This window comes from Sycon ciliatum, chromosome 5 (genome assembly GCF_964019385.1).
Source record: "Sycon ciliatum chromosome 5, ocSycCili1.1, whole genome shotgun sequence".
Classification (NCBI taxonomy): Eukaryota; Metazoa; Porifera; class Calcarea; order Leucosolenida; family Sycettidae; genus Sycon; species Sycon ciliatum.
This window is the reverse complement of record NC_088647.1, coordinates 22,042,419-22,066,379: the sequence shown is the minus strand read 5'-3', so window position 1 is coordinate 22,066,379 and position 23,961 is coordinate 22,042,419. Positions and strand designations below refer to the sequence as shown.

The 23,961-nt window shown below is 49.2% G+C and overlaps 2 protein-coding genes across 2 annotated transcripts in view; one reads left to right on the top strand and one right to left on the bottom strand.

The window, feature by feature from the left end:
* The window catches only part of LOC135818058 (Fanconi anemia group I protein-like), a 77,446-nt gene extending 68,890 nt beyond the window's left edge, over positions 1 to 8,556 (bottom strand). The window contains exons 1-5 of the mRNA XM_065331376.1: positions 8,331 to 8,556; positions 8,146 to 8,221; positions 4,656 to 4,750; positions 4,231 to 4,266; positions 2,523 to 2,608 (exon numbers count right to left, since the gene is read on the bottom strand). Of these exons, the coding sequence (XP_065187448.1) occupies positions 2,523 to 2,608; positions 4,231 to 4,266; positions 4,656 to 4,750; positions 8,146 to 8,221; positions 8,331 to 8,414 (377 nt within the window). The 5' untranslated portion in view covers positions 8,415 to 8,556. The remainder of the gene's footprint in view (positions 1 to 2,522; positions 2,609 to 4,230; positions 4,267 to 4,655; positions 4,751 to 8,145; positions 8,222 to 8,330) is intronic.
* A 348-nt stretch (positions 8,557 to 8,904) lies between these two features.
* Positions 8,905 to 22,932, top strand: LOC135818050 (uncharacterized). The gene is made up of 10 exons (XM_065331371.1): positions 8,905 to 10,295; positions 13,512 to 13,681; positions 14,212 to 14,361; positions 14,662 to 14,966; positions 16,052 to 16,327; positions 17,103 to 17,368; positions 17,891 to 18,284; positions 18,681 to 19,166; positions 20,371 to 20,661; positions 21,529 to 22,932. The coding sequence occupies exons 1-10, from the start codon at positions 9,477 to 9,479 to the stop codon at positions 21,996 to 21,998; spliced, it is 3,627 nt and encodes a 1,208-aa protein (XP_065187443.1). The 5' UTR covers positions 8,905 to 9,476; the 3' UTR covers positions 21,999 to 22,932.
* The last annotated feature ends 1,029 nt before the right edge of the window (positions 22,933 to 23,961 follow it).

The following is a 23,961-nucleotide window of genomic DNA, read 5'->3' as shown; positions in this document are numbered from 1 at the left end:
GTATAAGTAAGTAATCGAGATTCAAATCACGCGTACGCGTACGCGACACTATTGACTGTCACACAATATTAATTTATTCCATTGATATCTGGCAACATGCAGGCTAGCCTCTTGCTAGTGCTCCTATTGATACACTTACCGACACGCTATCCAGTAGCTCTCCATCGCGCCATACTCTTCTGCACACAGTATAATTCTGTGTCTTCTTTAAACGAGAGAGCTTGGAAGCTCAGGGCCCTACGCTATGCAGTTTTGCCTAGCTCACCATGCATGTTATTAGAACTGATGGAAATGTTTTTTTTCCATTGATTGGCTACTAGCATAGTGTTTTACGTCGACCATGACGGCTACAATGCTCAACCATACCACAACGAACTGATCGGCTACATCATTGTATTGCAAAAGGTTTCCATCTGTTCGAATAACATGCATGACGAGCTAGGCGAAAAAGCATAGCGTAGGGCCCTGAGCGAAAGAAATAAACTTTCTCTTTGCATTCGAGGGTAATACGACACCGTCTACCACCTTGATGACCTACGCAAAAAAAGCATAGGGATGTTATCAATTTTTCTTTCATTTCTCCTATTTTTTTTTCAAGACATAACCTAGGATTTGAACCCGCACTATCGCCCTGCATGCATTCACCCGATACACTTCGCATACATACTCATTCTTCCAAGTTGCTTCACGTTATGATCTTGCATTTGAAAGCCCTATTTGAATATTGTGGCCAGCTGTCTTTGATGGTATGGTACGGGACAGGTATGGGATAGCGCCAGGCATGCCGACGGCACAAACACACATACACGGAATTAAAGCTGTGTGGACCCTGGCTAGCGCCAGACGTTACTGAAGTAACGTCTTTTGCATAGCTACGGGAATAAAAGGGGGTTTGTCAGCTGACAACCGCTCTATTTAGTTGCAATTCACTCTTGGCGCATGCGCTGGATGAAAATTCTTTTACTAGTGATGTCGAAAAATCTGTGTGAAATCTGTGTGAAATCTGTGTGAAATCTGTGTCTTCTTTACAATAGAAATCAGCCCAGTGACAGAGGAGTTGGAGGTCGCAACATCAAGTACGCACCGGTTGCTGTGTAGACCTGGATCTACAAACACTGAGCTGTGACAGGGTGCAGGGGCGCAGACCTGACTCATGCGACTGGATTTCACTGAGAAACACTGTAGTACTGACTGTTATCCACTTCCCACTCACCACACTACACCCCCCCCCCCCCCCCCCCCGGAATAGGAACCAATGGAACCTGCCCCCCCCCCCCCCGTAATAGGAACCAATGGTAGGGATCTCAGCGCGTGCACTGCGCATGCAGTTCGCGCATGCAGCCAAACGCGCATCAGAAGTGGCATGCAGAATTTTTGCCAAACACTGGCTATTTTTTGCCAGAAAATTGAGACCTTGAACGAAGGAGAAATGGCTGAAATTTCCTTGCAAGGAGATGGTGGTTACAGGCTACCTGCTTACCAGAATGGGATCTTGTTTGGTATGTTGGCCGCCCATGTGTTCTAGAATCGATTTGTAGCTTTCGTTGGAAGGCGCGAAGCCGTTTTCGTTCCAAACGACAGGGTTCTTTCAGAGCGGAAAATGGCGACCATGCCGATCGTTGCCACGATCTCCGAGTTGAAAATCTCTGGATTTAACCGGGGAAAAGCTCTGGATTCAATGGTAAACCCGGCAGAAATACTTGATGTTGGATGTTGAGAGTTTGCAGGAAATTTGACCGAAGCGTTCATGCTCCACGTGACGGTGTTCGTTCTTGTGAATTTCTGCATTTCTCACATATCGCCGTGCATATGGGCCGTTGTTCCAGAGACATCGATTGTCAGGTGTGGACAGGGTTTTGTTCGAGTGGTCGTGTGGAGACGTGGTTTGGTTCTCACAGGCAACAGGAGCGGCTCCTCGGGATGGCGAAAGCCAAATCTACCCAAAGCCGACTTCGCGATCGCCGATCTTCTGGCGGCGCATTTTCACTTATGCTCTGCAACAAGCGGCACAAGCTGTGGAAATCGTCAGATGATATTAGCCTATCAGTGTGCCCAGAACTTCTAGTGACTCTACTGAAGCATTAGCTTGAGTAATCTTTCTTTCTAGCCCTCTCTTTCTCTCTTTATCCCTCTCTTTCTCTCTTTATCCCTCTCTTTCTCTCTAAAAATGTTCCAAACTTCAAAATCTAGGTCGAGCTGCATCGGGGAGTCGTCAAATACCGACTCACTGAGCCGGTTTTTGGCGATCGCCATTTTCTTTCAGTCTGCCATCGCCGCGTTGAAAAATCGATTACATCATTGAATGCGCAAAGGCCTGCGCAGTGTCCGCGCTGACATCCCTACCAATGGAACCTCCTCCCCCCCCCCCCCCCCGGAATAGGAACCAATGGAACCTGCCCCCCCCCCCCCCCCGGAATAGGAACCAATGGAACCTGCCCCCCCCCCCCGAATAGGAACCAATGGAACCTGCCCCCCCCCCCCCCGAATAGGAACCAATGGAACCTTCCCCCGGGTGTACGTACCGGCCATTCGCAACCTCTCCAGCCTTGATCTTGCCCAGGAAATAGTCACACAACTCAGCCAGCTGCTCCACGGGAAAGGCATCCACCTACATGAACAGAATTTGCACATGGGACAACACACACACACACACACACACACACACACACACACACACACACACACACACACACACACACACACACACACACACACACACCGTGTACCATGTATACGCCCGTCGCAAGAGAAGCACGCGAATATTGAGTCAACAATATAAAGATTTAAAAGCGGGATTCACAGAAGCTTTTTGCGATGCGATACGACGCGATCTGCGATGGCGGTGTGCGATGCGAACTCGCGACATACCATTCACAGAAGAAGTCAGCGATGCAACATCGCCTTGCTGATTTGGCGCGAAGTACAATGCTGGTGAGTACATCACCATGGTATTCGCGTAGCTTGCTACAACCTTAACAAATCTACAAACAACTCTTGAACCTTTGTCCAACTTTGCTGCAGAAAAGATCAAAATCGCACTCCGAATCGCTTGTCGCATCGCGAAAGTCGAGCCAAGCTCAACTTTTGCGATGGCCCAGTTGCGGCAGTTGCGTGAGCTGCGAGATGGGTGCGATATGGGGATTTTCCGCAGCCGTCGCATCGCACATGGCAAAAAGCTTCTGTGAATCCCGCATAATAGTCCACTGATCACGCAATAGTTATACACAAAACTACTTTGAAGTAGCAACTGGTCTGGTGCTCAATGACCTGACTGACGGTCACCTGCACCACATCTTGGACTCGCAGGCCAAACGCCTTCCGACTTGGAATGCCCGTAGGTCCGGGCGATACCGGTAACCAAGGCGGCAGGATGGCGAGCACAGTCAGTCGTACATCTCGATACCGGCAATCCGCTCAACTTCCCGGCTCCTATGCTACCGCCTATAACTATGGATCTCAAGTTGAAAGAGTCTTGGTCTGCGCATCCCAGATGCACTACAGCCGACGGTCAGGTCGTAGAAAAGTCAGTACCAAACGTCATTTCCGTACAAACCAGTGGACAACACATGTAAGAATTTGCCTCTCCTATCCTCACAATTTTTCTGAAGTTTACTACATATTGCATGTACGTAGAAGCAAACAACTGAAGTAGATTTGAACGGCTCAGTACTGTAACAGTGTACTCTAATTTCAGAAATGTTCGGTGCTCAATATTTTCGGTATGAGGGCAACAGGCTAGGTTAGGTGAACAGAAATTTTCGGTACAGAGAATCAGTTCCCTATTGAATTATGTGTGTTAGTGTTTGTTCGGCGTATTGAAATTTTAGGTGTGAAACAGACGCACCGAAAGTACCGAACATTTGTGAAATTACAGTACATTGTACACGGAGAGCTGAGATGCAAAACACGATAAAAAGCCAAATTTGAGAAAATCAGATTTTCAGCTCATCGTAATCAAAAGGTCTACTAGGGGCACCACCAGGCAAAAATTTCACCTTCAAAATCTTACTAGAACATTTCGAAACTGAAACCCAGATAATATGGATTTAGATACAAACCGCACAGAAAGTGAATCCTTTTTTTGGCCATTCTCCGAAAAGTGATGAAATGGATTTATCGTTTTGCATTCCAGCATGTACAAACCAGGGAGTCGTAAAATACCGGTATTATACTACTCCCGGTATTATACGACTCCCGGGTACAAACAGTACAATGCTCCACTGTCCGTACCTCCATCATCAAGACTCCAACGACATCGCCACAAGTCTATAGCCACACAGGAAACACACAGCACAGTGAAGAAGGAAAGGACAAGGCTTGATGCATTATCAACATGTCACAAGGACACGCACACACACCATACACACACACACACACATGCGCGCACCGCAGTCCATGTGCATGCGTACAGAAAGACACAAACAACTGATCACATTTGTTTTCTGAAAGAGGCAGTCATGTCCTCACAACGTCTCTCTCCCTTTCCCCCTTCTCTCTCTCTCTCTCTCTCTCTCTCTCTCTCTCTCTCTCTCTCTCTCTTTCTCTCTCTCTCTCTCCTACCACACACACACACATGCACACACACGCGCACACATACACATACACATACACATACACACACACACACACACACGCGCGCACATACACACACACACCTTGTCCCCTTGCGTTTCGTCATTGACACAGTCCAACACGTCGTGGAAAACCGCCTTGCGACGCTCCAAGCCTCTAGACTTCTCAACGGGAGAGCCTGCATGTCATAGGTTTCAGAAACATGCAAAGAAACCAGCATTACATCACCTTCACACACCAGAACCACATTCCACAACTTGCTCAGGGAACACTTGTACAGTAAAACCTGTAACTAAAGACCACCTTGACTAGCGACCAGCCTGGTACTACAGTAAAACCTGTAACTAAAGACCACCGTGACTAGCGACCAGCCTGGTACTACAGTAAAACCTGTAACTAAAGACCACCGTGACTAGCGACCAGCCTGGTACTACAGACCACTTTGCCCGGCACGGACGGTCTCACATTCATACTATGGTTGTGCGGTGCAAACCTCTAACTAAGGACCACCTGCCACTAAAGACCGCTTTCTCTGGCCCCCAAGGGGTGGTCGTTAGTCACGGTGGTTTCACTGTATATATATCAGAGGAGTGTGTGGTTGAAGTAGGGGCGGTGGGAAAGTGTACTAGTAACCGAGCTACAGTAACACCTGATAAGGCGACCACCTGTCCTGGAAGACCACCTGTCCTGGAAGACCACCTGTCCTGGAAGACCACCTGTCCTGGAAGACCACTAAAACCAGCACCAAGGAATGCTATTTCCAGTCAAATGACCCTAGACAAGGAGACCACCTGGTAACAGAGACCAGGTTTTGAAGGTCCCTTGAGCAGCGGTCGTCTTTAATAGAGAGGTTTCACTGTACTTCTTATCCTAACATACTTCAGTTGAGATCAATACAACCATGCTCCAGACAATGTGCGTACTAAACAAGAGTACGCCTTATCAAAGCATGGACTAAAATGAGTTCCACTGTCCATACGAACGATCATCAGTTGCGAGATCCGAAGGTTGCATCCCGTGTGGGTGTGTGGTGCAGTGCCCGCCATTGACCAGAGTTGAACCTGGCAACGATACGAACACTTCCCCATTGTTTATCTTAAAAACACCAGTAACTCACCCAAAAAAAGTCGGTGCGGCTTATACCAAGATGGTCAAATTAACGGTGATAAATGGAGTTGATGTCTGTATTTCGTGACATCAAAAATCTGGGTGCGGCTTATACTCCAGTATGACTTATACTCCGGAAAATACGGTAATCATTTGGCTCATACAATATACATTATAGCACCGTAAAGTCCGCTGCAAATTCTCATGTCTCAGCAAACACCCACCCCAGCAGGTCCATACTATTTTCGTCTTTTTCAGGTCATAAAGTTGTACAAAACCGTCATGAAGGTTGAATGCGTACGAGAACGACTGTAATGCCTGCATACTGCCCATGTCGTACCTGGAGGCTCTGAAAAAGCGATTTTCATTATCTTGCATCAGAGAAAAATTCCTGTCGATATTGCGTTTCATTTTTTAAATGAGTCGTCTTTGTATCAGTTCATTCTCCATGGGGAAATGCCTTAGAATCCATCTGGTTTTCAAATCATGGAATTTCTGCAGTGCCACGATGTCGCAACGATGATTCACCGAAGATAGGATTGTTCAACGAACCCTCACTCAACGACTTGACCGGTTGCGGTATTGCAGTTGCAAGGAGAACAGGGAGGATGTCACAGAAGCTACGGCTACAAAGTCGCTGCTAACTGTTACTTTTGAAAACTCTGAAGTGCTCGAGAAAAAACCTTGTCTTTGTGCGTTGCGTGATTTCGGAAATGATGGCTTCAAACACTGTCACAAGTGTTTTCGGTTCCTGCAATGCTATGTTCTGTATTTGTATTTACTATTTATGGATTCTCCACAGGCCTTAGCCTAAACCGAGGGAGTCTCCGTATGTTCTTTGCTACCTTGTTATTCGGAAGAAACTCCCGTTTCGGATTTGCGAAATAAAACAAACATCATCTTCACTACAAGCTAGTGCGTAGCTAGTGCCCGAAGAGATTTTTGAAACCAGAAAGTGGACATAGTTTAACGTAGCAAAGCGCTCTTCGCGCTACGGTGTGAGATGCACTTTCGCACGGTGGCGGTGACAGTGCATGGGGTCCGTGCGCACAGGCCAGCAGATCTTCTGTCCCCGGGGAAAATTGCGGAAAAAATCGCAAAAAACGCGGCATAATATGGCATAATTTGCGGTGAATTTGCGGTAAATATGCGGTGAATATTATTCATATCATCTCGCGGCGGCAAGTTTGCAGTTGATATGAGGCAATTTTCAGTGAGTATGTAGCGAAATCAATCAGTTACAAGTCTCTGGTGTAAGCGCTCGTCATATTTGAGTACAAAGCCGCCACCGGATGAGACGTTGCTGACCGAACAGTGCACTGTGTGTACGTGTAGTGCAACAGAAAAGTTCAAAAAACGCGGGGAAAATAGCGGATAACGCGGTCTTTTAAAAAATCGCAAAAAACGCGGAAAAAAACGCGGCCGCGGAATCGCAATTTTCCCCGGGGACAGGATCTTGCAAAAAAGGGGGGTGGGCGTTTGCAGCGGACTTTACGGTGCAGTGCTGCTCAGGCGCGTGCCCCGTATGGGTTCCTGGGTGCCCGGAACCACCCCTTTTTTCGCTCAAAATGCAGGATTATGCTTCATTTTTTGAAAATTTTCCCGGGGGAGGCTCCCTTGAAGGGCACTGGCGCACGCGCCTGCTGCTCAATCATGAAATCCGATTGCGTGTTACTTTGCGCCCAGCACCAGTGAACATACCAATGTACACAGGTCCAGGACTGTACAACCAGCATGCCGTCTGCAGTAAAACCTGTCGGGGCGACCACTCGGACAAGGCGACCACCTGTCCAAGAAGACCATTACAACCAGGACCAAGGGATGCTATTTCCAGTCAAATGACCCTGGATGAGGAGACCACCTGGTAACAGAGACCACGTTTTCAAGGTCCCTTGAGCGGTCGTCTTAGACAGGCCTCACTGTTCATGTACTGGACTCCCTGGGTTGAATTTCAGTGAGCAGTTAGATTTCAGTGAGCAGCACTGTTACAGGCATGTCTGTAGTGCACTACCACGTACAGTCGTACAGTACGGATCAAAAATACTAATAGTAATACCAGGGGCGTAGGAGGGGTTTTGGAAGTGGCAGATCTACGAGTACGAGTCTAGGAAAAGGTCAAAGTCTGATGCGCATATGCATCGACGGATCCTGATTTTTTTTATGGTTTTGCACGTTCCGGACGGACCACACTTTTCGAAAAGTGGTACGGCCATGGTCATACCAGTCGTAGCGGGTGCTACGCCCCTGAATACAATTGTAGAGGTGTACATGTATGCGACTTCAACTGACTTGCCTTGACAAGGTTCGAAACTAACACAACATATTCGCTGCCTTGTCATTGGGCATTTGTGCTCGTTTGGATTTGCGAATTCAAATAAAATGTACAAACAAACAAACAAAGCTACCGGTATGCTTTGTACTATGCCATGTACATGTACTTGCAACCATCCACTCAGTAGTACCTACCAAAACAAAGCGCCTTTGTCAATTGGACTGGATCAGTTGATGATGTTCGTATGGCATCAACCACGAATGCTTTCAGCTACAGACACGGCATAGGTGCAGTTAAAGGAAAGGGCATGCTCATGACAGTTAATTCCAATGAAAATGTTTGAGGCAGCTGCATACTAGTAGTTATCATGGTTATGTACCTGTTCAGAATTTAATTTATCCAAAGTTGCTTCCAGGACGTCTTTGCTGTTGTCCCCATACAGGGAGATGATGCGTCGCTCCATTGTGTCCAAATCTTCCCTTCTTTCTTCGCCTTCTTTCACTGCCTACAATGGCTACATCGTTCACACACGCCAACTATAATGAAGCCTGATGATTCTTCATCATGTACTTCGTGAGCTTTTCGTGTTTCATTTGAATGAGAGGAACATGTGTCCATCATCAGCTAGCATGTCTCTGACTTGTTCTCAAATTTTCCCGCGGAAAGTGATCGAAAAAGATTTGACGACAAAATAATCACGCTTCGAAAATAATAATTATTATTATTTCTTTCAACGTCACGTGTCGTTGCATTACCGGTACATGTACAAACCGGCCATGCATTATGTCGACCACGACGACGAGATCGGCCGAGCTCGCGACCAGCTACGTACAAAGGACGGGCGCGAGAGTCCGTCACTTCAGGTCTTTACGACTGCGTTTTGTCTATCAGCTATCGCCGTATCGGCTGCGAAGCCGATCTCTCTCAGCAGCCTTTGGGCTGCCACTGCACTGCTGCATGCTGTCTTCATGGTCTTTGCGACGCGACAGTCAGAGATTGGCATTAAATTTTGTTAGCGTTGACTGAAAACAGTGAAATGTGATCGCGATACGAGGGTTGTTTGTCAAAGCGAGATCAAAGCTAGTATTAGACAAATTAGTACGAGCAATCTTATTTTCCCAACCGCATGAAGTAGATCTACTACTACTGTACCAGTAAAGTCTTTTGATTTCGTGCACGAGTCCCACACGACCAGCAAAGACTTAGTAGTAGAATCTACTAGTACTACAGCTTGCTCTCGGACAAGAAAAGATCCCAAGACTGCAAGAGGATATTTGGAACATTTCTTACTCGCAACGCCGGGCCGTCAGTTGAATTTAGTGTAGAATATTTCTGACGCGAATCACGAAGCAACGGGTGGTCACTGGTCTGGGCAGATCGCTCTGCTGTTCACGACTGAGCTCTACTCTAGTGGTGGGGGATTTATGGAGCACTGGGTGTGAACGGCTGGCTCGACCGATGTAGCGCTGAGCGACGTAACTGTCGTTGACTGGAGGTGTTTTTCAGCGGGGCAATCGCTCGCCCGATGGACACGGTGGACAGCTGTGTTACCGATTGTCCGATCTGTTTCCTCTGCTACGATGTTGCTCGGCCGCCCCTGGCCACGCCGTGCGGGCACAGCTTCTGTCGAGAGTGCGCCACCAGGCTGGCTGGAGCGGCTCCGCATCGCAACGCCTTCACGTGTCCGCTATGCAGAGAGCTGTGCCAGCCCGGAGCTCAGGGTCTGCGCGTCAACGCGGCGCTGCGCGCGCTAGTGGAGGAGCTGGCGGCGGCGCACCAACGGCGCGAGCGTCGACGCAACTCCGACGCGGCGGCAGTGCAGCTGAATGCACGGAATGGTGTTGACGTTACGTCCCCCGCAGGAGTGGCCGGTGGCGGTGGTGCGGGAGCAACCACGCCGACACGCGCGTCGCCAAGCCGACGAGAGTTCCAGTACCGGTGCCCGCGCATAACGTACGAGGAGCTGGAACTGGAGGTGCTGATCGACAGCGGCGCGTTCGGCGAGGTCCACCGCTGCCGCTGGCAGGGGCAGACGGTGGCGACGAAAGTGCTGCGCTGCGGCGGGGAGATGTCGCCGGCGGCCGTGGACAGCTTCCAGCGCGAGGTGGAGGTGATGAGCATCCTGCACCACCCGAACATCGTGCTGATGCTGGGCGCGTGCGTCGAGCCGCCGCGCCTCTGCCTCGTGCTGGAGCTGATGACCGGCGGCAGCCTGTATGGCCTGCTGCACTGCGCGTGCGCGCGCCTGGAGGCGGTGGAGGTGCGCAGTGTGTCGCTGGACATGGCGCACGGCCTGCAATACCTGCACAGCCTCAACATACTGCACCGGGACTTGAAAAGCAAGGTGAGCGCAGCTCAGCAGTGCGGCACCGTCAAATTCAAAAATCCCCCCCCCCCCCCTCGCACACACACCACCACCACCATCAGCATATGCTAGCACATAGTCATGGTCATGGGAAACTTGCGGCGTGTTTGTTCTCAACTCGTTTTGTGGCACTGACTGTCCCCCTGTGCTGGGAGACGGATTTCTTTGGCAGATCATGTCACGTGACTGCCGCGGGAAAGAGAGTATGCTGGTCGTCGCAAGTTCTACTGACATCTTAGTAAAAAAATTTGAACAACTCTAGCACTCCACACTGCGCTCTTGGCCCACATTCACCACACCATAGTGAGGAAGTTCGTTCTGGGACAGATGCTGCGTATCCTCCAGACAGCTGTTCCAGCTCACTGAGAGCTCCTCAGTGGAGGTGCATGTACATGTAAATAAAGAATGAATGTAGCCCTCATTTAGTGAAACAGCTGTCTGGAGGATATGCAACATCTGTCCCAGAACGAACCGTTCCTTGCTATGGTGTGGTGAATGTGGGCCAAGAGCACAGTGTGGAGTTCTTGGTAGTCTTTTTAGGCTTCCTCAACTCACACACGTCTCTTTGCTGCACACGTCACTTGAAAGGTTCACCAAAGCAAAGCCGAGACCGTGTTTGGGCCAGTGTTTGTAGAGTTGATGAAATCCAATGTGTAAATGGTTGCAATGGAGTCTGCAGGTACTTAAAGTAGCCTTTATGAGTGTATATAATTATTTAAATAACCGACGAGGAGACAACAGTCGTAAAATAGCAATGAAAAATATCAAGTGTGCACTCATAACCATGTATAAACAATTAAAATGAAACAATTCCAGAACGTTTTCGTGTGACCATCATCAGTGGAATATCGTCACATAGTAAGAATCACTAAAACAACCAGTTATATAGCTAGAGTAATATGAAAAGAAGCGTGAGAATGCAGCACAGCTAGCGGCTATGCATAACGCGTGTAGTGTGAACCTTTGCTTTGCAGTGTATCTGAGAATGGTAGCAGTAGATGAATGTGGCAGCTGTGAGTGCGTGTGAACAAAAACTGGTGAGTGTGTATTATTTAAAAAGTGTGAGTGCTACAACATTTTCTTTTTGCTTGCATAGAACAGGGTCACGTGTGCGAATATATACAGCTTCCAACACCTGCAACTGCTTAAAGAAACGCGCGCGACAAATAACACTAAACCAGGAATCGTCAAACAACTTACGACAATCCGGACTGGACACCAAATGCTTGTAGATGGCAGACTTGCTCTTGTCGATGTCGAACTCCTCCTCGTCCGTATCACTCTCATCCTCCACTTCCTGTTCCTGCTCACCCTTGCTTTCCCCCTGACCATCCTGTTTATCCCCATCATCATCCTCCATCTCCATCTCCTCATGCCATCGCTTCTTTCTCCTTGACGTGTTCACTGCTGCGCCCGTACTTTCACCTGCCACTGTGAACACGTCAAGGAGAAAGAAGCGATGGCATGAGGAGATGGAGATGGAGGATGATGATGGGGATAAACAGGATGGTCAGGGGGAAAGCAAGGGTGAGCAGGAACAGGAAGTGGAGGATGAGAGTGATACGGACGAGGAGGAGTTCGACATCGACAAGAGCAAGTCTGCCATCTACAAGCATTTGGTGTCCAGTCCGGATTGTCGTAAGTTGTTTGACGATTCCTGGTTTAGTGTTATTTGTCGCGCGCGTTTCTTTAAGCAGTTGCAGGTGTTGGAAGCTGTATATATTCGCACACGTGACCCTGTTCTATGCAAGCAAAAAGAAAATGTTGTAGCACTCACACTTTTTAAATAATACGCACTCACCAGTTTTTGTTCACACGCACTCACAGCTGCCACATTCATCTACTGCTACCATTCTCAGATACACTGCAAAGGTTCACACTACACGCGTTATGCATAACCGCTAGCTGTGCTGCATTCTCACGCTTCTTTTCATATTACTCTAGCTATATAACTGGTTGTTTTAGTGATTCTTACTATGTGACGATATTCCACTGATGATGGTCACACGAAAACGTTCTGGAATTGTTTCATTTTAATTGTTTATACATGGTTATGAGTGCACAATTGATATTTTTCATTGCTAAGTATATAATTACGAGAGAGCTTGGAAGCTCAGGGCCCTGCGCTATGCTTTGTTGCCTAGCTCATCGTGCATGTTGTTAGAACTGGTGGAAATGCTTTTTCCTTTGATTAGCTTCATCATTGTATTGCCAAAACGTTTCAATGAGATACTGAAGTAACGTCTTCTGCATAGCTTCGGGACCGGCGCTGACTCTGCCGATCACGGGCGTTCTGCAGTCGATGACGTTTCCTGGGACCGGCGCTTACTCTGCCGATCACGGGCGTTTATCTTCTTATTATTATTATACTGGCGGCAACCAACATCCATTCTGATTGCATTTACTCGTCTCCCTACTTCGTATTTCTTTCCAGAAAATCTCCCCATACAGCAGGGAGTCGTTACATAATATGACTCCCTGCTCTACATCTACATGACTGTATAATTATACGTTATAGTTATTATGCTATCCGCCTACATGCGATTCCCGGGCAGGTCGACAGGCGGCCCAGCCAGCCTGCTAATGGGATCTCGGCCTCGCACACAAATCCACACAAAATGTTACTGCACTGAATGCATTCCCCCGATACACTTCGCATATATACTAATGTCTTATTCTCTTGATAGTACCGTACTCTTGATGGTACGGGACAGGTACGGGATAGCGCCAGGTATGTCGATGGCACAAACACACAAAAATATTGTGGCCAGCTGTCTTTGCTGGTACGGTACAGTACGGGACAGATACGGGACAGCGCCAGGCGTGACACAAACAAACAAACAAACAAACAAACAAACAAACAAACAAACAAACACCAAATTAAAGCTGTGTGGACCCTGGCTAGCGCCAGACGTTACTGAAGTAACGTCTTCTGCATAGCTACGGGAATAATAATTATATTTATACTGTCCAGTCTCGTAGCTGTACTGTTGGTGCCTAGATGGCCGAAACTGCTAGCTGTCTGCAGCATTGGGTAGTGTCCAGTCATACACATTACAATAGTAGTTGATTTATACTTTACGAGCATTCACAGAACTTTTTTAAAAGCCCCCGGTGGTTATGCAATTCCATGCAGCATGTAGGCTAGTATATGATGCTGACTACTAACCATGCATTTTGTCTATTCCCTTTCAGAACGTACTGCTGACGCGCTCCCTGCCACGCCAGGCTAAGCTCTGTGACTTTGGGCTGAGTCGGGTGCGTATCGAGAGTGCCACCATGACCGGCAACATCGGTACTCCGCAGTGGACTGCGCCGGAAGTGCTGAACGACTCGAAGTACCGCCTGTCCGCCGATATATACAGGTATGGTGGGTTCGAGCTTGTCATTTACTCAATGAACACGACTGCCCTGCAGTGGAATGCATGCGTTACATTCACGACTGTACGACTCAAAGTATCTACATATATATACATACAGGTACGGTGAGGTTTGAGCTACAGTACTGCCGGTTGCCGAAGAACGGAGGGGGGGGGGTCAGCCTCGTAGCCCAGATCGTTCTTATTTTCATGTACTACGGTCTATGCAGAGTCGAGTCACCGTAAACTCGTTTCACAACTCGCCAGATCTCTCTACGATACATGTTTTTAGACCAGCAGTTCTGTCACTCACACAAATTTGTAAGCTATTGAGGAAATTTTCTATGCTAAATGTTTGCCATCACATTCCCGTCACGAACGTGTGACAGAGCAAACGAGAGTATCCTATAATTGCACAATGAAACGATAGTGTTTTCGACTGGATACTACAATATTGTGAGTACGCGGGTAGCAGTATTAGCAGGTGTTCATTGCAACGCTAATGTGGATGTTTGCTCTGCTCTTCGTGTTGTCAGCTTTGGCATAGTCCTACTGGAGATTGTCACCAACAAGCTGCCGTTTGCCGGCAAGAACCCAATGGCGATTATCATGGCAGTTGGTGTCAAGAAGCAACGGCCGCCGATTCCAGACTCAGCGCCGGCACTGCTGAAAGACCTCATTGAGCGGTAAGGCCATAACGGTATGCCTGCATTGATGTAGAGTGTGCTCATTTTCCTAATGATAATGTCATTGGAACAGAATGATGGTGTGATGGTGTCAATGGGACTGCGCAACTCCAGACCTGCAGACACTGCACAATGCACTGGTGTAGTTCTTCTTTAATATCCATGCGGCTGGATTTCATTGAGCACGGCTGTACATGTGTGAGGATGATGTGATTATGGCTCGGAGCATGGGCGTGCATGTCACCGGGCCTTCAACCAGCCACACCAATCTAGTCTTTCTCCTTGCTTTCCTGCACACAGCTGCACGCGCTGGGAGCCCGCCGAGCGGCCCAGCATGCTGGAGGTGGTGCGCATACTGGAGACGTACACGGCGCCGGAACCGGACAAGGCGTCCGTGCTTTATCAGACCCTGGCGTACTGTGACCAGCAGAGCCAGCCGGCGGAGCGTAACTGGTCGGTTGAGAGCGCCATTCGAAGCAAGCCCACTGGCAGTGAACCTATTGATCTCAATGGCTCGCTGCAGTTCAAGGGGACAGACGACAACCAGGACCCAGTTGCCACGGCTGATGGTGCTGCAGAACAAGCCAAACCATCTGATAGAGCAGGTGGGTGTCTGAGGGATGCGGCACGTCCTGTTCGAAATCACCCCTTTGACGAGTACAATAATTACAACTCCCAGATGTCCTCGATTGATGGCCATGTTGGCTTTCAAGGCATGGCAATAGTAGGGTTTCAACTTTCAACACTTGATTGTTTTTACAGTGTATGTTGGACACGCAAACACAGGTACAGGTCTACTCTCCATATAACGTAATCTCTGGGACCACGCAAAACTTATGTTATATCGAGAGTTATGTTATGTAGAGAACCGTGTGTAAAATACAAGATGTACCTCAAAATGAAGGGTATTACAAGGCGGGTTTAACTGTGCAAACATATACACACTGTACAGTGGTCCCTCTATAATCCGGCACCATTTGTGCCACGAAAATCTGCTGGATTAGGGAGGGTGCTGGATTAACAAATCTGATTTACTGCTGCAATGTGCATGAAGAGGACATTTTGGCTACTGAAAATTGTGCTGGTTTATCGAGGGTGCTGGATTATAAAGTGCCGGATTAGAGAGGGACGACTGTACCACCATCGACATCAGATACCGTCAATGCCGGAGAATATATGCACAATAGGACTAAACTGGCTAGCTACGGCTACAGCTTGATCGTACCGCGCACGGGAATCTGCATTGTATCGAGAGTGTGCACGTCGGGGACCGCGCCACAGGCTGCGGTATGCCGAGGTTCATGTTATGTAGGACTAAACTGCCTAGCTACAGCTAGCGCTTGATCGTACCGTGCACGTGAATTTATGTTGTATCGAGAGTGCGCACGTCGGGGACCGCGCCGTAGCGTGTGTTATGTCGAGGTTTATGTTATGTAGAACAAAATTTGTATGGGAGTGATGCTGTTTCGGCGCGGGATTTGATTTTTTTACTTACTAGCGAGGTTTATGTACAAGTGAGAGTTGTTATATCGAGAGCAGACCTGTACATAACCTTCAGCTGCGTTCGGTCACAGCTCCTTCACGCAATTTTGAGACTGGGACATGACCACCTTAGATTCAACATATCCACATTTTGTTGTTTGATGTTGTTTGTCTTGGAACGTTTCTTTGCCGCGTGTCCCGGATTTAGGCGTGCGTCCAACCACCACTACCGCGCACGCAGGCAAGGCCATGCACGAGTCAACGGGCTCGCCACGATCCGTCATGGCCGCCACCTCCTTCTTCTCCCCGCTGGCCAGCACGGAGGAGGAGCTGCGGCCTCTTCACCTGGACTCCATCTCGCCGCTGCTTCGTGACAGCCCCATCATCAATATTGTTGGTTCAAAGCAGCTGCGTCAGAGGAGCATGGAGGGCAGTGGCAGTAGTGACGGTGCCTACACGGGATCCGATAGCACCATACAGGGATGTAAGTTGTCGCTATACATCATGTGCTACTGTGCTGGCTTCATTGGCACTTTACACATAGTCATGATTGCAGTGAATAATAATATGTGATATTAAAGCCAATGTAGATTTAACTCTAAATGTCATCCACCTTACTGTCCCAATCTTCTTGCTGCCACTGCTATCATCATCATCGAGTCGTCCCAGGAAATCTGGGGATCAATTATTGAAGCCACAAACATGTGCACTATGCCCCCCCCCCCCACACACACCCATTCCCTCTCTCTCTCTCTCTCTCTCTCTCTCTCTCTCTCTCTCTCTCTCTCTCTCTCTCTCTCTCTCTCTCTCTCTCTCTCTCTCTCTCTCTCTCTCTCTCTCTCTCTCTCTCTCTCTCTCTATCTATCTATCTCTCTATCTATCTATCTATCTATCCATCTATCATCTATCTACCCAATGCTGTAGACAGCAAGCTGTTTCGGCCATAAAGGCCTCATCAGTACAGCTACGAGCTAAACAGGCCAAGCTACCAGCCATGGTGCAAAGGAGGCATCTATAGATGTCTATCTTTATCTCTCTTCTATCTGTCTATCTATCTATCTATCTACCTATCCACCTAGCCATAATCTTTCTCTGTAACCATATCTATCTAGCTATCTATCCGTCTATCCATCTCTCTATAAGTTAGTATATTGCTTCCTCTTTCTCCCCCCCCCCCTCCCCCCCCCCCCCCACACACCTTGTCATCGACATTGCTTTTTTTCTTTTGTACATCCTTCGGGATTTTGTATCCACTCCAGCGCCGCAAGTTTCGTCGGGAGAGGCGCATGCAGAAGCCATGGGCGCGGGTGCCATAGCTGGAGCGGGTGCTGTAGCTGGTGCGGGTGCTGTAGCTGGTGCGGGTGCTATAGCTGGCGCTGCAGCTATGGCGACAAGCACAGCCGGAATGCCACTAAGTGACAACCAGTCACCCGAGGAACGGACACAGATCGAGAGCGACTTTGAATTGGCGCTGCGCCTGCAGCGGGAAGAAGATGAAGCCATGGGTCGCCCATCGACGACAGAGGTATGATCAGATTGTCTACACATGCTATCATTCTTGTTAGCTACTGGCAATGCTTCAGGTTGTACCACCAGTGCAGTTTGGGTAAGGCTGAAATACCCCCCCCCCCCCTTCCGGTCCCAGTGGGGTCATGATAACATTTAGTGTTTGAAGGGCCAACTAGATTCAATATCGTTGGTAACTGCTAGGGCTATTATATCGGTTATCCGTCTAATCGATCATTACAACAAAACGATTTAGATTATGCTGTCTGTTTCGATTAAAAATTAAAAAACTTAAAAAAAACTGTGCATGACTGTACTGTAGGATGTGATAACGTTACGTACGTAAGTAACATTGTACTATTTTGTAGATCCAGAGTGCACATGTGCACTACTGTACTGGCTGTCTGCACAGTACCCGCACGTGATGTGCCACTGCACTCAAAATATTTGTGCTCAGCATCTTAATTCAAAACCTCGATGGTGCATGTGTGCATGCGTGCCGCGGCGTATCTGTGTATGTATGTATGATCTGGCATTGCAGTACGACTCCATGCTGGCGCAGGAGCTGTTGCAGCGTGAGCGGCAGGAGGCCTCGCTGGATGCCATCCCACCGCACCTACTGAGCTCACTGGACGATACCAGCGCCGAACTAGACCCAGCCTTGGTACGGGAACAGTACCTGGCCTACGAGAGGATCTCCGCACTGTCTCCTAACCCGCCCTATGACCAGCCCGCTGCTGTTGGGCTTCCGCCGCCTCGTCCGCCGCCCTTGCCGCAGAGACCGAGGCGTGGTCGCGGCCGCCTGGAGTCGTTCGGTGACGAGGCAGCGCGCCACATGGCCATGCAGTATGCACTGGAGGACGTGGAGACGTTCCCGTCCAACCAGCTGAGGGCCACGCGGACGGCGGAGCACTTGTGGCAGCCCACCGCAGCAGGTGAGGTCATTGGTCGCATGGCGTGTTGGCCAATCCACGCTGCTTGGCAGGACTCCGAACACTGTATCTAGGACCCGTTGAGATTGAGTCCCCGTGTGCCTTTCCACCTTTCCACACACTCTTTAGCCGGTATGAGACTTGATAACAGTCAGTGTAAAACCGTCTGCATCTTAACCCAGTATTGTTCAAAGTGTTTCCAGGCTATAGGCTACACATGATCGCGCATCAGTCCCCAGTAAGAGAATAACGCAGGTATGAGACCGACCATATGATAATAAGGTACTAAAAGTCAACCCACGCAACCCATGCAAATACTGGTCCATGCGAATGTGTTTTGACTTTTGAACCTTGCATTGAACCATGATAACCTTCTGCTGTGCTGGTATTCCGTTTCAGACCTGACTCATGATCGGCACTACGGACTGACACCCACGAATGACGGTCCAGCGGCACGGTTTTCACCGATGTCGTCCGTAGTTGGGAGTCCGTCCCGCGGCGTTAACGCTACTGCTGCTACTGGTGCTGCTCATACGCCGACTACACCGACCACACCCGTGTATCCGCCGCCCAACACGAGTCCAGGGATTACGCGGTCGAGTAGCCGGCCAGTCGTTCCCGTACTGCCACCGCCGTCCTCGGCTGGTGCAGGGTTGCCGCCACGCCCGCCACCACTGCCTCCCCCGCTACCGGCCCTGCGTCCTGTGGACACACGTCCCATAACCGAGCGCATCCATCGGGCGAACGTATCCCATCTTGCCAGGGCCCGCAAGTCCAACCCGCGCCGAGCGTTCAGCGCTGTCGTTGGCGAGATACCGAAGTTTGAGCCGTGTAGGCTACAGCGCTCGCACACCGTGCAGTATAGTGGACTACCGACACGCAGTGGTACGTCGTTCAGCGTGTACTGCAGGCCATCCAGCATGCAGCATGCAGTATAATTATTATACCTGTATATCCATGGAGCCCTGACACTGAGTTAGCAGAGAATTAGAATGCGTAACCCTGGCCAATGCCGGGGTATGTAGCTCTCGTCCCTGGGCATGTGACCCTCTCCCCATGGGCATGAATATGTAAACCTCACCAGTACACGTGTAGCCCTCGCCACTGGGTGTGTTACCTTCTCCCCTGGGTCTCTAGCCCTCGCCCTTAGGTGTGTAGCCCTCACTGCTGGATATCTAAACCTCGCCAATGGGTGTGTAGCCCTCGCCCCTGGGGTTAGTAGACCTCGCCACTGGGTGTGTAGCCCTCGCCACTGGGTGCGTAGCCCTCACCACTGGGTATGTAGCCCTCGCCAATGGATGTGTAGCCCTCGCCCCTGGGTTTGTAGACCTCGCCACTGGGTGTGTAGCTCTCGCCCCTGGGTGTGTAGCCCTCACCAATGGGTGCGTAGCCCTCACCGCTGGGTATGTAGCCCTCGCCACTGGGTGTGTAGCCCTCGCTCCTTGGTGTGTACCCCTCGCCACTGGGTGTGTAACCCTCGCTCCCGGGTGTGTACCCCTCGCCACTGGGTGTGTAGCCCTCGCCACTGGGCTCGTACATTCAGTGCTGGTCAAGTCTGATCAACAACAGTCCAGGTGCATCATGATTGTAATAACTGATAACAGTCCTGGATCATTCTGGTCGCTGCCACAGTGAGTACGGATAGTAGACAATAGAAATCAAGGCTACTTCAATAATGACCACGCTACGGGAATGGCCACCGTTTAGGCGCTGCATCTGCGCCTTTGATCCTAGAGGGTGGTGGCGTTCCCACGGCGGATGCGGAAAACTCGGCTTCCAGCCGAGTCTCACGCGAACCGTGAAATTTTTATTTTTTATTTTCTCAGCTTGCTGTATTTACGGTGGTAGCCACAGCAGACCAGTGTGTGCCATCTAGATACGAGTTGTATGTTTGTTCTGGTCTGCTGCTGCTGTTGCTGCTACTGTTGCTGCTGCTGCTGTTACTGCGGCTGCTGCTGTTACTGCTGCTGCTGCTGCTGCTGCTGCTGTTACTGCTGCTGCTGTTACTGCTGCTGCTGCTGTTACTGCTGCTTCTGCTGCTGCTGCTGTTACTGCTGCGGCTTCGGCTGCTGATGTGACTGGTGTGCAGAGTACGTACTTGAGAAGCAGCAAATGGATGTCATTGCTCGCCAGAGAGAGGTGGTCGAGGGCATGCACAAGGAGAAGGTTGAGGATGCCGCCAAGGGTGCCGGAACAGGCAAGGAGTCAGCGCAACAACAGCCACAGCAGCAGCAGCTAGACAGCCCGGCACTGGACCTGATGAACCCAAGGCACACCATTCAGCATCTGCGTCATATCAAGAATTTCCAGGACAACCTGCGCAAGGTGCGGGAGTTCAAGTCAGAATGGCTGCACCATGTGCCGCCCGAGAAAGAAAGATGTAAGCTGAACGATTGTAACATTTAAATGTCTTGAAGAAATGCTTGCACTGTGATTTAGATCTGTACGTAAGGCCTCATGATTTCTTTCTGTAAATTTCGATGTAAAGCTTAACCAACCTGAACTCTGTGTGTGTGTGTGTGTGTGTGTGTGTGTGTGTGTGTGTGTGTGTGTGTGTGTGTGTGTGTGTGTGTGTGTGTGTGCGTGCGCATGTGTGTAATCCATGCACGTGTGTGCATGTGTGTGTGTGTGTGTGTGTATGTGTGTGTGTGTCAGCTAGTTCGGTTGGTGGGTGCACTTATGCCAGATAGTGTTGGGCCTGTTGCCAACGGGCTCGGCTGCTTGAAGGTGTATTGTTGTACCTACCACCTTTGTTGGTTTCAGGGTTCATATACTTTCTGTTTGAAGTATACATACCTGTTAACCATGGACTGCTTCTGGCTAGATTAACTCTTGTGTAATCAATGGTGCTAGTGAAGCTTATATCAGATCCACTCTGATTTAGCCACCGACACTAGTACCAAGTATTACCTTCACTGGGGGCAGGGGTACCTGCAGTTGGATCCCGGGACGGATACCCTGATGCCGTCAATCCTTTTCTGCACCTTGTCCTCACCCACTTACTGAGGTGTGGTGAGCCCATAAGTGGGATCATTTCAAGTCCACCCTAGTTTGGGGATTTCAGGGGGTGTCGGTCGTTGGGTGGTTCAATGGCCAATTGAGTCATCTTTCCAAGATTCCTTTTGAGTCTCTCTCCCCTCTCCCGGGGAGACCCACGTGACCAGTTTTGGCAGTGAGCAAGTACAAGTACAAGTGTGTGTGTGTGTGCATGCGCATGCGTATTTGTGCGTGTTCGTTTTCTGCACAGCTGTCCTGAGCTCTGGCATCACGATAAGCACGATTGCCCTGACAATGTTTGCCGACATGAAGATTCGCAACAGCAAGAAGTATATCGGACTGCACGTTTCCAACCAGGATGGCTGCCGTAAGATCAACGTTGCCTTCCACCAGAATGGAGTTGGGGTCACGACGGCGCAACAGGACGAGCGCTGGTTTGCCACCATGGTCGGAAAGCTACCGCACGATCAGCCGCGCTTTGTTCTCTTCGACCTGCTGTACAGCCGAACACGAGACCAACGCTCGAACGATGTGCACATCGCGTGCAAGCTGATTTTAGTGTTCTGGTGTCCGGACAGCGCATCCGTTGGCCAGAAAATGATCTACGCTTCGTCCAAGGGTGCGTTACGACAGCAGCTGGGCGGAGGTGTGACCAAGGAGTATCGAGCGCAGTGCCATGCCGACTTGGAGTATGCCAAGGTGTCAGCTTGCATCAGATAGTCCCGAGTGTCTCAGACAGTCTGCCCGCGCTATTGGCGCATTCACCGCCAGCTAGCTGCCCATGATGCAGTATTCATGGGTCTGTTCTGACACTGGCCCCGAGCACACTCCGTAGAATCACTACTTGCTTGAGCATGCATTCAATGATCCTGTAGCACGCACATTAGACACCCACAGACTTGAACACACTCTCTCTCTCTCTCTCTCTCTCTCTCTCTCTCTGTGTGCACATCCGCACGACCACGCCTCTTATATTGATGCCTGCGATCACAGACAATGCTAGTCGCCTAGACTTGCATCGCAGGCTAACTATTTGTTTTGCAAATTGACCCCCGGTTGAGGATTTCTACACTTGATTCGTACCCTGAATTATTTTTCTTGTCTGATGAACGCTTGACTGGCTATTTCTAAATAGATATTCCAGTAGCACTTGTATGTGACAGTAGTTATAAGTTATTAGCTACGCCTGGCTCAGTAGTATTTTTTGTAGAAATGTTCACATGCCAGCAGGCCATGCAGGTTTAGGTGTATGAGGAATCTACCCGGGATTTAAACTAGCTTAACGTTATGCAGTAGAAGTCTTCGTATTAGTGCCACAAAACATGCCAAATATGAATTATGAAAATGTGAAATTGCTTTGTAAGTTTCTAATCCCTTCCCACTTTGTGTACGTGCTCTTCATTTTCTTTTTTCTCTTCTTCCGTGGTTGGTCTCACCCTCTCCTCAATTCAATTGGCTGTCTTGACATGCCTGGCCACGAGGTGCAGAAATATATAAATAAATAAAATAAAGTGGCGTAGAGCCGGTATCTGAGCCAGGGAGTAGTTAATTTTATTTTTATTTTTTTATTCTCATTTTACTGTAGTTGGACTACTCCCTGTAATTGTACTACTCCCTGATCTGAACCAGCAGGTTACCATGGTTACATAGCCCATTACTAGTATACTGCTCACTGCGACGAAACTAGCCTGCGAGTTCGGAACAGAGCATGCAGGCTGCATGTGACAGCAATGCAGCTGAACGTGCGAAAGAGCTAGCTGGCTACACTTGCACCTGACGCAACACTGGAAGGCCCTGCATGCAGCATACTAGAGCCCCTTTGGAATTGCAACACCACACACGCGTGCGCACGCGCATGGTGCACTGTATCTGGTTACCATGGTAACTGCACAACATTCTCAAATCTACGTAACCCGTAACAGCGTCTAGTATATTAGTAGTACAATGTCATGTACATGATTGTATACTAACATGTTGTTGGTTTGACAGCATGAAACAAGGTGGAGGACACCGGTCCGTGTTTGGAAACAGTGACCTTACTACAACCATCCACGGTTGGTAGACGGCCCCGGTCCGTTTCTCTAATACCATGATTGTACCAAGAGACGGTATACTCTTGATTGTACTACTACAGTATACATGTAAGTATGGAACCGGGCGGTGGTCCACAGATGCATGAAAACCAGGGATAGGAGTAGTAAAAATGCTATTCCCTGACACTGAGTCAAGTATATGTATTGAATAAATATACTTGAGAACGGGGGTAAAATGCTGAGTACAATCAGACCTCGCTTAGCCGCACACATCCATTTTCCACAAAACAATATCCGGATATGCGAGGGAACCGGGTAACCAAACACAGGTCATGTTGGATGCATTACGTATGCTGTAAATCTGTAACCAGCATTTTCTTCCGGATGGCGAGGGATCCGGATAAAGGAGGACTGGATAAGCGAGGTCTGACTGTACTACTAAAACGTGTTGACAGGCAAAATACTGCATTGTACTCACTGCTTAAAATCTACTTTCAAGCACTCCTCTATCCACAACACATAACAGTGTGAGACCGCAACCTGTCTGCTACCGAAGCCAATATGAGTATACAATACTGCCGGGCGCCGAAGAACAGCCAGGCTAGAATTTTACCAATTATAACTTCTAGGGACAGTGTAGGCCGGATTTT